The 13,922-nt window shown below is 43.9% G+C and overlaps 1 protein-coding gene across 9 annotated transcripts in view; it reads left to right on the top strand.

Annotated features, from left to right (window-relative positions):
* Positions 1–12,117: 12,117 nt before the first annotated feature.
* Positions 12,118–13,922, top strand: part of TRAF3IP3 (TRAF3 interacting protein 3) — a 49,688-nt gene continuing 47,883 nt past the window's right edge. For 5 of the 9 annotated variants that reach the window (XR_009763460.1, XM_061632035.1, XM_061632036.1 and 2 more), the window contains exon 1: positions 12,120–12,494. Coding sequence is in view for 5 of the 9 variants with exons in the window: in XM_061632035.1 (XP_061488019.1) it covers positions 12,481–12,494 (14 nt within the window). In the remaining 4 variants the exon portion in view is untranslated. Of the gene's footprint in view, positions 12,495–12,737; positions 12,888–13,922 lie in introns of those variants that run through there. The other 4 variants (XM_061632043.1, XM_061632040.1, XM_061632044.1 and 1 more) reach the window with 4 other exon arrangements.

Raw genomic sequence — 13,922 nt, 5'->3', positions numbered from 1 at the left:
AATGTCACTTATTTTACCTTAATTTTAAGGTGTTTTGCCTTGATTATCTCTCATTATGAACAACATAGTTTTCTGATTTTCAGACATATTAGGCATTCAGCAGCTCTTGTTCTGTCCTTTGCATGTTGATTTTTCCCAAAAGTTCAGCATGGGAAATGAGCTATACTGAAAACACAGCTCTTCTCATTTTATTGTATTAAAGACAGCATAGGTAGACCCAGTGGAGACCCAGTGCCTGCAGGAGGAAGGGGACCACCATGACCCAGGGAAGAAGGAGGGCCTTTTGCTGCTGCTGCTGCCTGCCTGCCTGCCTGCCTGCCTGCCTGCTTGCTTGCTTGCTTGCTGCTGCTCAGCTACCACCACTGCCCTCTCCCTGTTGGACTTCTGCTCTGCAGGACCAGGCCCCCAGTTACTCAGCCAGCTGTTGCTGATATCATCCATCTGTCCCTTCCCTGGAGGGCATATATAAGCTGGCTGGCTAAGGTGGCTCCTGCTTTGCAGATTGCCTGGCTTTTTGTGGGTCTTGAGTCATGTGCCTGGGAGAGAGGACTCAGAGCCAAGTGGGGAGACTTGAAGGGCCCCCAATTAGTGTAGTGACGGGTAGAGATATATGTGGTGTTTTGAGGAGGACTTGCCAGGTAAGGGGAACGTGGCCCAGGCAGTTAACGACTGTGCCTTGTTCCGGTGCTCCCCACACCTGCAGCTTTGTTGGTTGCCCTATCAGCCAGCTCTCAGACCTCCAGATGCTGCTCCTAAATGCCAGATTGATGCATACTAAGATCTCCCTCATTCATGATTTAATTGTGGATGAGGCAGCTGATCTGGCATGCATAACTGAGACCTGGATGGGTGAGCAGGGAGGAGTCAGTCTCTCCCAGCTATGTCTGCCAGGGTACCTGGTTCAGCATCAGGGTAGACCTGAGGGTTGGGGAGGGGGGTTGCTGTGGTCTATAGGAGCTCCATCTTCCTCTACATGCACCCTGTCCATGTGACTACTGGTCTGGAGTGTTTGCACCTTGTGTTGGGTCAGCGGGACAGACTGGGGATTCTGTTTGTCTACCTTCCACCCCTCTGCCCAACAGACTCCCTAGCTGAGCTGATGGAAGTGGTCTCAGGTGTACTGTTGAGATCCCCCAGACTGTTGGTTCTGGGGGATGTGAACATCCATGCCAAGATCACCTTATCTAGGGTGGCTCAGGATTTCATGGTTTCCATGACAACCATGGGACTGTCCCAATATGCTATTGGCCCAACACATGTAGCAGGGCATACTCTAGACTTGGTTTTCGCAACTGGACATGGAGATGGTGATCTGAATGTGGGGGACCTTACATCAGTCCCTCTGTCATGGACAGATCACTGCTTGCTGAAATTTAGGCTTACAGCGGCCTCTCCCCTTTGCAAGGGTGGGGGACCTATTAAGTTGGTCCGCCCCCAGAGATTAATGGATCTGGATGGTTTCCAAAGGTCTCTGGGGAGTTTTCCAGCTGATAGGGCTTTGCGCTCCTGTCGAAACCTGGTTGAACTGTGGAATACAGAAATGACCCGGGCGGTTGACATGATTGCTACTGAGCACCCTCTCCTCTGTAGAGCTCGTATGGCTCCATGGTATAACCCAGAGCTGAGAGTGATGAAACAATATAGGAGATGGCTTGAGTGCAGCTGGAGACGAACTCCTGGTGGATGCAATTACACACTGGTAAGTGCCTATGGTAAGCTGTATTTAGGGGCAGTGAGGGCAGCAAAAAAAAATATTTTGCTGCCACTATCAAATCTTCAATCTGCCGCCCATCAGCGCTCTTCAGATTGTCCAGGGGCTATTACACGCTGGCCCCAAGGACATGGTAGAACCATCTGAGGCCGGCTGTAATGAATTTGCTAGGCAGTTCCAGGATAAAATCTTTAGCATCCGCTAGGACTTAGACTCCAGTGTTATAGCAGGTGAATCAAGCGGGGTATCCAGAGCACAGCCTTGTCCCAATTTCTTGGATGAGTTTCAGTTGGTGCAGCTTGAGGACGTTGACAAGGTGCTTGGACTGGTTCGTGCAACCACTTCTGTGCTGGATCTTTGCCCTTCTTGGCTAATAAAAGCTAGCAGGGATGGAACAGCCGGCTGGGCCAGGGAAGTGATTAATGCCTCTCTGGGAGAGGGGGTGGTCTCTGGCTACCTGAAAGAGGCAGTAGTGTGACCACTCCTGAAGAGATCCTCCCTGGACCCAGAAAATCTTAATAACTATAGGCCGGTAGCAAATGTTCCATTCCTGGGCAAGGTGCTTGAATGAGTGGTGGCAGGCCAGCTCCAGACGCTCTTGGATGAGATCGATTATCTGGATCCATTTCAGTCGGGTTTCAGGCCTGGTTTTGGCACGGAAACAGCCTTGATCGCCCTGTATGATGACCTCTGTTGGGAGAGAGACAGGGGGAGTGTGACTCTGTTGATTCTCCTTGATCTCTCAGCGGCTTTCGATACCATCGACCATGATATCCTTCTGGGAAGACTGGCTGAGTTGGGAGTGGGAGGGACTGCATGGTGGTGGTTCCGCTCCTACTTGGCGGGTCAGTTCCAGAAGGTGGTCCTTGGGGAATATTGCTCGGCACCCTGGATTCTCCAGTATGGGGTTCCACAGAGGTCAATTCTGTCCCCCATGCTGTTCAACATCTACATGAAACCCTTGGGTGCGGTCACCCAGAGCTTTGGAGTACATTGCTATCAGTATGCTGATGACATGCAGCTCTGTTTCTCCTGTTCATCTTCTTCAGGTGAGGCTGTCAATGTGCTGAACCAGTGCCTGGCTGCGACAATGGACTGGATGAGGGCTAATAAACTGAGGCTCAATGCAGACAAGACTGAGATGCTGCTAGTGGGTGGTTCTTCTGACCAGATGGTGGATGTCCAACCTGTCCTGGATGGGGTTGCGCTCCCCCTGAAGGAGCGGGTCATAGCTTGGGGGTTCTCCTAGAACCATCTCTGTCACTTGAGGCTCAGGTAGCCTCGGTGGCACAAAGTGGCTTTTACCAACTTTGGTTGGTGGCCCAGCTACGCCCCTATCTGGACAGGGATAACCTGGCTTCAGTTGTCTATGATCTGGTAACGTCCAAGTTAGATTACTGCAATGTGCTCTACGTGGGGCTGCCTTTGAAGACAGTTTGGAAACTGCAGCTTGTGCAAAATGCAGCAGCCAGATTGGTAACAGGGACAAGACGGTTCAAACATATAAAACTGATTCTGGCCCACTTGCATTGGCTGCCTGTATGTTTCCGAGCTCGATTCAAGGTGCTGGTTTTAACCTATAAAGCCTTACATGGCTTAGGACCACAATACCTGATGGAACGCCTCTCCCGACACACACTCGGCTCAACATCCAAGGCCCTCCTCCGGGTGCCTACTCCGAGGGAAGCTGGGAGTCTGGCAACAAGGGAGAGGGCCTTCTCAATGGTGGCCCCCAAATTATGGTATGATCTTGTTGATGAGGTGTGCCTGGCGCAAACACTGTTATTTTTTCGATGCCAGGTCAAGACTTTCCTCTTCTCCCAGACATTTTAGCATGTGTTTTTAAATTGCTTTTTAAAAATGTGTTTTTAAATTTGTATCTTTGTTTTTAATGTTTTTAATTGTTGTAAACTGCCCAGAGAGCTTCGGCTGTGGGCGGTATACAAATGCAATAAATAAATAAATAGGTAGGCAGGTTGTCAAACTTTGGCCCTGTTTCTCTCCAGGAAACAAATTATTTAAGCTTTTACAACTGTGACTAGAGAAAAAAGAAGACAAATTGTTGGGCAAAAGCTGTTCTTTGTTCCCAGATGTAGAGCCAGATAGATCAATGCAAAAGGGACTGAGAAATGCCAGATGGGCTCATAGCATAATGTGAGGGACTTTGCAGAAGAAGAAGAAAGAAGAAAAGATCTAGAAAATGAAAGGGACCATTCAGTTCTCCCCTAGCATAATAAATCAATACAAGTATGAAGACACACAACTGTGATTTGTCCTGTTGGTGAGGTCAGATCCCTACTTTGCCTTTTGCTAGAATCAAAACAAACAAAAACTCAGTTTGGTGGCAATTTGGGAAGATCCCCTGTCCAGCCCTGTAGTCAGCCTTACTTGTTAGGTGGAGCAGCAATGTTTCTAGGTGGGACAGTTTTTGGGGGAGGCACATAGCACCAGCCAATTCCCCCCCCCAACTCACTGGTAGAGAGAATGTCAAGGCCAGGCATTCCCCTCACTCCTCTATGCAAAGAGTGTGCTAACTTACATAATGTGCTATGTAAAGGTCAAGCTAACAGAAAACGTAGTATTAAGACCAGGAATTAAATGGCTGGCACTTTTTTTGTTTCATAAGAAAAAATGATGTTAATGATACAGTGAGCATGAGGATACCGAAAGGTACTCCTCCTATAAGGTCTCACCTTATAGTCTAGTTCCTGACATTTAGATTTTCCTTTCTGTTGGGCAATCAAGGGAAAACCTTTTATATGGTTGAAATATAAAGGACTAACTGATTAGAAACTAATTGTGGAAAGCAACTGGAATTTTTTACTGATTGCTGGGTCGATTTGTCTGTCCAGAAACTCTGAAAAGATCTCATGGTGAGCTGCTCACATTGGGGAAAAACAGAAATTAGCCCTGAGTTGCAGCCTAGCCAGCCAGCTAACTGCAATGTGCACAGCAGTGTTTCTATTCCTCTAGGGCTGTTTCCATCCTTTGCTATCAAGAACTCAAGAAAAAGAAGAAAAACAGCCACTATGGTTGTGACTATAGTGAGTGCTTTGAAAGAGTAAATGGTAACTTAGGGTAGTTCCCCCATATCACTTTAAGTTACCTCTTTATTTCATCCTTTAGCAATAAGCATCCAGTCCTGCTGTACTCACAATAATAATAGCAGAATAAAGAAACTCTTCTTATAGCAGGCAAACAAACATGCTTCTTTATTGCTAGCTAAGTAGAGAATAGAACTGAAACTGAAAAGCAGAGCAAAGAAAAGTCCAAGGAGCAGCGTCTAACTCTAACCCATAATCCAAAGTTTTAATATTTAACTCTTCAGGAGTCATGTTACTATACACACTAGATCACTTAAGTAATTACAGGGTGACTGTGATTATGCAAAAATCCACCCTCAGTCAGAGAACGTCTTCAGTAAGCAGAGTTTTGGGGGCTCTTCCAGAAGCAGCTTTTGTTGTGCACCTGCCCTGCCTTATTCACTGAATATTTCAGAGGGTCCTATTCTTAGTATGCTCCTGTTCTTAAAACAAGCTGTCATTCTTTAAATGGAGGGTTGTCATTCTCTGTCGTGTCACAAATTAAAAAGACAATTTACTAAAAAAAACCTGGGGGAGGAGAGAAGCACAGCTCGGGGGGGGCAGTGTACCCATTTGTCTAACCCTGGATACAGGGCTGCTCCTGTCCCTCGTAGCATCTATTTATGCTGCCAAATGGAAGCTCACTTCACACTTAGAATGAGAACACCCCAAAGTTTTACAATGCTAGCACTTCTCCCTTTCTTTGTTTGCTAGATGCTCTTGCAAGACATTTCTAAGCTCCACCTCTACAGTCCACTTTTCAAAGCAGTTCAACATGTGTGAATGGACCTCAGCCTTTCTTTCACCTGCCATGTTGTGTTTTTCTAGAAAGAAGAGCCACTCATAGCTCAGTGGGACCTGCTGGGTGAATATTGCTTTGAATAATGAGCTGGTTGGTATGAACTTGCAAATCAGTCCCTAAATAATTTTTCAGTTAAACTGATGTGATTATGCAAAGGGAACTGGGCTCTTCTATGACAGTGAGATACTTGTTCCACAGTTTCTCTCCTGTAGGATTGTAGGCCAAGGATGTGAAAGTACTGTGTAAATGTGGGCATGCATTAAAACAATATCTACTAAAACAAATGGTCTGTGCTATATATATATTTTCATAAATGGGGAGCTGCACATTTATTGACAGCTAGCTTCCCTTAGGAAGGCTCACATAGCACCTACTCTTATTTCCTTTCAGCACCAAAGACCTTTACCCAGCCTTTAACAAATATTAACTGAAATTGGTTTTGATCTGCTGCAAGGGTTTTAATTTCCACATTGATGGTTGTACTTATAGAAACATAGGAAGCTGCCTTATACTGAGTCAGACCATTGGTCCATCTCGCTCAGCATTGTCTACACTGACTGGCAGTGGCTCTCCAGGGTTTCAGACAAGGGTCTTTTCCAGCCCTACCTGGAGATACCAAGGATTGTATCTGGGACCTTCTGCATACAAAGCAGATGCTCTACCACTGAGCTACAGCACCTCCCCACACATCTGGTATTTTAATTTTAATTTTTTTGTCGTGGTTTTACTACTGTACTTGTTTTTACCATCAATCATCCTGAGAGTGTTTATATGAGTGTTATATATAAAGATATATTTAGTTTTTTTTTAAAATGAACAAGTGAGATGATAGATCTCACTAAAGTTTAACATAACATAATTTGAGACACAAACAAAATCTGCATAGAAAGAGGTTTGGGGCTGACAGTCCAAGGCAAATTGTGAATCCATGGAGTCTAACATAGCAATTCTAGATGAATTTGTTGATTCAGAAATAAATCCCACTGTATCAATGGCACTTATTTCCAGGAAAGTGTGCACAGGACTGCAATCTAAGTTGTAGGTTGATACAGTACTGAAGATGGTACAATGTTTTTACTGTTTACATGGCAAAAAAGTTGTGATTTCCTTACTTCTTGATTCCTGAATTAATTTGTACATGCTTGAACTCTTCTCCTCAACAAAAGGTTTTTTAATACTATACTTGATTTGTTTCATTTTTTAAAGAGAATTTCCTGAACTACATTACTCCTTTCCAGGGAAGGAGTAATTGCAAAATTAAACTTCACCTTAGCATATATACTGTGCTTTAAGGTATGAAAGCACTTTCCATATATTATTTAAACAATCTTTATATCATCATCCCTGTAAGGCAGAAATGGGAAGGTTGTGGTCCTCTAGATATTGGACTACAGCGTCTAGGAGTGTGCACTGACCACAGTACTTTGTTTGGGTTCTAATACATCACTTTGGAAAGCAGCCTACCTCAGTCTAAATTGCTTCAAAGGGTGCCTACTTTGGCTTTGGGTCCAAGCTCAAATCTGCTTCAGGGGAAAAAAAAAAGGTTTATTCCTTTCCCCCCTCCCCCACAACACATGTTCACTATTATGGGAACATTGGGAAAATCAAACATTTTTTTTCTTTTTTGACAGAAGTGGATGAAATTTGCAAACATAGTAGCCCCTTCAGAGCGAATGAAGTCTGTCAAATTACAGACAAATAGGTCCAGGGTGTGGGTAATGGGCACCTTTAGAATGGTAGATCCCTTTGAAAGGATGAATCCTGCTAAATTTCAGAAGGACAGCCACTGTGGTTTTCTTGCAAGGGTAACCTTTACTATTTGAGGTGGTTAAAATGAGTCTCTTATTCTGCTCTAATGTTTTGTGGGCAATTGTTATGAAAGTAACAGACATGAGGCAGATGCCCCTGGGTAACAAATACGTAACCAACAAATAGACTGAGGACTTTTGTGCTAGGTGCCTTTAAAGTTGATTGGGAGGGGGGAGAACTAAAAGGGATTTGTTTTCCTTCATGTAGTTTTGCAGGCAGCAATTCATTCGTAATGCCCCTTGGTGTGGTACTGAACACAGAACAACCAAAGGTTTTGATTTGACAAATAGGCCAGTACAGGTGGGGGCTCGATGACATTAAGAGAGTGTCTCACCAATACAATTGGTGATCAGGATTGGCAGTGAAAATTTGCATCTCATGGACCCATGCTTCATTCTCAGGATGCTGCTGCTATAGTACCCTGGAACTTTCCTCATGCTCAGCTGTTTCCTGTAATGCAAGCAGATGGAGTAGCTGGCATTTGCTCCAAACTCAAAGTGATCCCAGCACATGCTCTCCAGTGCTGCTTCTGTGGGGACCCAGAATCTCTGCTTTCATTCTGAGTGACCCCCACAGGACGAGCAGGTCAGATTGTTGGAGGGGGAATCCCTCGGCTCCACTGGCGGCTATGCCTGTTCTTTCACCACCAGAATGCTGCTGATTCTTCAGTGGAGTTTTGAGAGCTGCTGGTGTTCAAGAGATCCACCTTCTCAGCTAAACTGACCACCAGCACCTCTGGAACATCCTCCTTGATCCTTACGTCTAATGCACTGACCTCCCCTGCAGCTTCAGTCAGATTGAGCTGCCCGTGGCAAAGTACTACCTGCTGTCTCATGCTCTACAGAAAGAGCCCTCTTAATGGTAGTAATGGGCTTTCCCGCACTACTAGTACTGCCAGCCTCAGGAGGTGGGGGGGGAGAGAACCTGTGTATCCTAATTACTCCCACCTGCAACAGTGAAGGTGTGTTTGAGCTTGGTGGGAGAAGAACTCAAAAAGCCAGTGCTGCTACACCTCTGCCATTTCCAGTACCTCTGCCCCTGGAGGTACTATGTAGTTTGCTGCCAACCCTACATACATGCCTTATTATTGGACACAATAATGGATTGTTAGTGATAGCTGTGTGACTGTAATGATGAGGACAATAAAAATGTATTCTGTGAAGCTTTGCTGCTTGCAACAAGACAGTGCTTGTGCACACAATAGCACTACAGGCCAGTAACAGGCTGTAGTGTGTGTGAAAAAGGCACCCACACACAAAGACACTAAGAAAATATTAATGTTTAGTAGTAATCATCTTTATAAGGCAAGCTGTTACTAGGCAATAATTACTTGGGACAAACAAAGGTGTGTGTGTGAAAAACATGCACATGCACGCACTGAGCTGATGATGATGAGGCAGACTACAATTTAGGGATGCAATTAATAACAGTAACTTGGGACAGATCCAGGTGTGTGTGTGTGTGTGTGTGTGTGTGTGTGTGTGTGTGTGTGTGTGTGTGAAAAAGCCACACATATGTTTAGAATATGATGGCTGAATAAAATCACAAAAGACTCAATAAAATACATGGCTGAACTTAAAGCAAACTTGTCCAGGAGAAGGTGTTATGTTATGTTACGTTAGCATTTATTTCTAGGCTGCCTTTTGGCCGAAAAGGCCCCCAAGGCGGCTCACACACAAATAGAAAAGCATAAATGCAAATCAAAACAACACAATGTACAAGAATTCAAACCAACAAAATTATAACGTTTCTAAAAAGCAACAACAACTAAAAACAAAAAGCAGTCATCATCTTGGTAAAGGACAATCCCCAGAAAATGTCACTAAGAGCAGGGAGCAAAGCAGCAATACATCTCAGTCTGCAGCTCCTCCTGATAAGGGCCAGGCGCAGAGGGGTGGGGCAAGGCAGGTGGAAAAGCTTGCCCCTTGATGGTCCCAGCACAGTCTCACCCTTGCAGCAATCAAGGTGGTGGTGGGAGGTCCACTGTCTCTGATAAGAATTAACCAGTGAGATAAGACACAAGTGCAAACAGCAAGATTAAATCAATTGGAACAAATGAAACAGAACTATAGGACTGGAAAAGAAAGGGTAGGTAAAAGAAGGGAGGGACTGAGCTGGAGAACAAAAAAGGCCTCATTCCAGGTGCTTGACCCCAAATAACTCTTTTAATAAGTTTCCACTCCATAGAGACAGAACTTGAAAAGGGCAACTAGCACATGAGACCAAAGTGATGTATTTACTTACGTTGAGCAAAAAGCACCTTCTCAAAAGTACTGGGATTGGAGAGTCCCTCTGATTGCAAACTTGACCTGTCAGTCACAATTCAGCTCTCATGTCTCTCCTTTTCCACCTTGGAATTTGCTCTACCTTTTCCCTCACCTCCCAACCTGGCATTTATTTTATAAGGAAAGGTTAGAGACATTATTTTTTGCTTTTAGCAGACACTTGTCTGTAGCATTGTTTGGGTATGTGAGCCACCACATGGCACTTTGAGGAGTCCCTGCTTTGACTTGGGGCACCTCAAACAGATCCTGTTTCACCTTATACAAGCCTAGAATCCTTCCACAGTACCCTGCTTTGGTTCAGGATTTGTCCAAATCCACTGCAACTCCTGTCATTCCTAACCACTTGCCACACTGGCTGAGGTTGATAGGAGTTGGAGTTCAGCAACGCCTGGAAAGCTACTGGTTTCCCATCCCTGCTGTAAGGTATCTTCTCATGATAATGATGATTCCCAAATTATCCCTATTATTACTTTAATAGTTTATGCAATAGTTCAAAATTTATTCAGTGATGGTAAGATCAGAGTTAAGGCAATCTCATGTTGGCTCAAACTCCACAAAGCCGGTAAACTGGAAGCTAAGTTTGATGCCATAACACTCATGCCCAGTGATCAGCAATTATGCTGTGCAATGTCACAAGCTGTGGTTGCTTACAACTTACTCTCAATGCACCCGTGTTTTTCCTTGGTTGTTCAGGCCCAAATCCAAACAGGAGGATGGAGTACCTGGAACCAGCAAAGTTGCTCCATGTTGTCCTGGTCCTGTGTTATACAGCCACAAGAGTGGCTGTATATTATAGCCAGCATGGATTTTTCACATTCTGCAATGTTAAATTGAAAATACCACCCCATGTCATTCTGCTACTTCCCATAATCTCATTTCAGAACAAAACCTTCCAAAACTTATAGTCCTGAACTCAAAAACACTTGCTTAACAACCCTCTGTTTTTATGGCGATACACAAAACAGTCAGAGAGAATCGAGAGTTCAAAGTGTAAAACAAGAAAAAAAAATCCAGACCCCTGTTGGACTATTTTCTGTCAGTGGTCTCATAATGTATAGAAATTAATTAAAAATCAGCCATATTCACAGAGTACCTGTAATCCTATTACTTACCATACTCTGACTCATCTTCTGCAGTTTAAAAGTTAAAAAAAATGCATGGCTGATTTTTAATTAATTTAAGAAATGTAACATTGAAGTCTACGATAGTGTCAGACATGCTGAGTAAGAGCTGTCAGTGTTCTAAAAGCCAGACTCACAGCTGTTAGGCTTGGCTAATCAGGTGGCCACACCCATGCCAGACCTTTATTTCACTTAAGACCAGCCTTTCCCAACCAATGTGCCTCCAGAAGTTGTTGGACCACAACTCCCATCACCCTCAGCCATTGGCAATGCTGGCTAAGGCTGATGGGAGTTGGGGTCCAACAACATCTGGAGGCACACTGGTTGGGAAAGGATGCTTTAGACAGTCATGGCTTTCCCCAAAGAATCCTGGGAAGTGTAGTTTGTGAAGGGTGCTGAGAGCTGTTAGGAGACTCCTTTTCCCCTGACAGAGCTCCAGTGGCCAGAGTGGTTTAACAGTCAGCCTCTCTTCCCAGATAATTCTAGGGATTGTAGCTTTGTAAGGGGAATCCAATCCAAAGGAAGTTTTTATTTATTTATTTACTTACTTACATGAAATGGAAATGGACTGCTTTCAAGTTGATCCCGACTTATGGCGACCCTATGAATAAGGTTTTTGGTATTAAGCAGTATGTATGTATGTATGTTTTTGCATGTATTTAAGTGGTTTACAAAAATAACAAATAAAAGATAAAGCAAACACTAAACCATAAACATATCATGCAGTCCACAAATCATGCCCGGACCTCCTCTGTTGTAACACATGAACAATCCCAGATGTACTCTGTGACGCTTTTAGACCGGATGTGTCTAAACCCTTCAGTAGTGTTGCTGAATACTGCTGTCTGTTTCATTTCTGCTTCTCTGTCAGTCTGACACTGAATATGACTTCATATTTACATAGCACTTGAAAGTGTTCATAGCACACATACATTCTCACAGTAACACTGTGCATAACACTGTGTTATAAGGTAGAGGCCAAAATAATCCCCATATTGCAGGTGTGGGGTGGAGACACTGAGGTACAGTGACTCTTCTAAGGGCACATATTAAATAAAATATTAATTGATAGTAGGAGGGAGAATGAGCAAGGGCTTCCTAACAAAGCTCAGAAACCCAGCCGCTCTCCTACAGCCTAAAAAAGCATGTCACATGCGTGAGAACAGATAAAGATTACTTTCTTCTCAAGTCAAGGAGTTCTTATTCCCAAAGGTATCATGGTCGATGCCATGTTATCTTAGCTGACTCTGTCTGAGGGTGCTAACCACAGTCTTGGCTCAAGGTGCCAAGAGACCGATAACAAAACTTTCAACCAAGAGCTGTTTCTGGTGTCCCAATGATAGTGACAGAAATATAGACTCCAACCACAGTGAGGTCAAACTGCTATACCACGAACCTGCTTACAGAACTCTGGGTTTCCTGTCTCCTCCCTTGTCATATCAGAGTAGGACGGATTGAGAGGGGAGGGGACTAGGGTGAAGTACTGCAGCTTCGAGTAGATTTCCTGGCTTTCTTTTTTTAAAAAAAAAAAGCAGCAGCAAAGTGAAGTCGTCCAAATGAAGATGACAGTTACAGCATGTTAGTACTTGATAGCTAGACGGACATCTTCTTGTTTGTGCCTTCGCAACAGGCAAGCTGGGCCTCTTGATGAGCTCACTTCAGGCCCACGATGGAAAAGCAAAGGTAAGGACCTCCCTTGTCTGTAACAACCTTCCATTTCTGTAATGTATAGGAAGCCAACACAATCTAGAAATAGCAACTTTTTTCTTTGAGTCTCTCCCAGCACGATTGACAACATGAAGTCATAACATGAACGGGCATTATTTCCCCTGGTTAATCTGGTGTATATGACTGTGCCTGTGAAGGAAAGATATAAGGGCATTTGTGTCCATTAGAGGCAAACACTTCAGCTCAGAATAGAAGGAAACCCATAATTGGGCAATGAGGCCTCTGCAATGTGCCCAGTTTTGTGGGCTAAATAAACAGAGAAAGCACATCTGAGCTTCAAAACCAGTTTCGGTTGAAGCTAAGGCTTTGTTGGACAGTTGCGGAATAAAACTATGGCATCAGGGCAAGGTAGGTGGTTGGGGGGGAAATGCTTGTTGAGTAAGTTTTGTGAAAGGGTACAGAAGAAATTCAGATGCCAGGTTGGATGGGTAGCAGGACAGCACAGGGACTTCAAAATCCATGTTTAAATATTGTCTTGTTAGTCTTTGAAAAGGATTCATTTTAAAAATAAAAATCTGATTTCTTTTATTATAAAATATAATGAATTTATTTGATCATTTGTGAACTTTAATTGCAGTCCCTACCAACTAGCTGCCTTGTGTCATAACACAGTTATGGATAACAAGCTGGCCAACAAGGGAAGAAGTTGTTCAGATTTAGCTCCTTTTTGTTATTTTAATTTTATATTTTACTTATTATTTACTATAATTATTTCTATGCCACCTTTCAGGATATAAATCCTATGAAGGCACCTTTATTCCAATCTTATAAGAAGAGCCTGCTGGATCAGGCCAGTGGCCCATCTAGTCCAGCATCCTGCTCTCACAGTGGCAAACCAGATGCCTATGGGAAGCAAACAATTAGGATCTGAGTGCATGAGCACTCTCCTCTCCTGTGGTTTCCAACCACTGGTATTGACAAACTAAGCCGCCCAACTAGATCAGCCACACAGGGCCTTCTCTCAGTCCCACCAACGAAAACAGCTAGGTTGGTGGGGACTAGAGAGAGGGCATTTTCAGTGGCGGCCCCCACTCTCTGGAACTCCCTCCCGTCTGATCTTCGTCATGCCCCTTCCCTGGATACATTTCGCAGAGCCTTAAAAACTTGGCTCTTTGGACAGGCCTTTGGGATCTCCGGGGTGGGCTAATTTTTCTGTGATTGTTTACTGTTTTTTGTGAAAATTGTTTATTGATTGTTTGCCCTACATAATTTTATGCCTGCATTATTGTTGACTGCATTGTATTTTATTTTGTAATTATAGTGTATTTTATTGAATTTTAATATGTACGTCGCCTAGAGTGGCTTCGGCCAGATAGGCGACACAAAAATTAAATTTATTATTATTATTATCCGTCTGTGGGAGTAGAACATGTCCATCAGGGT

Source organism: Rhineura floridana, chromosome 6, assembly GCF_030035675.1.
Source record: "Rhineura floridana isolate rRhiFlo1 chromosome 6, rRhiFlo1.hap2, whole genome shotgun sequence".
Classification (NCBI taxonomy): Eukaryota; Metazoa; Chordata; class Lepidosauria; order Squamata; family Rhineuridae; genus Rhineura; species Rhineura floridana.
Note: the sequence above shows the minus strand (reverse complement) of the source record. Positions and strands in the feature narration are given on the sequence as shown.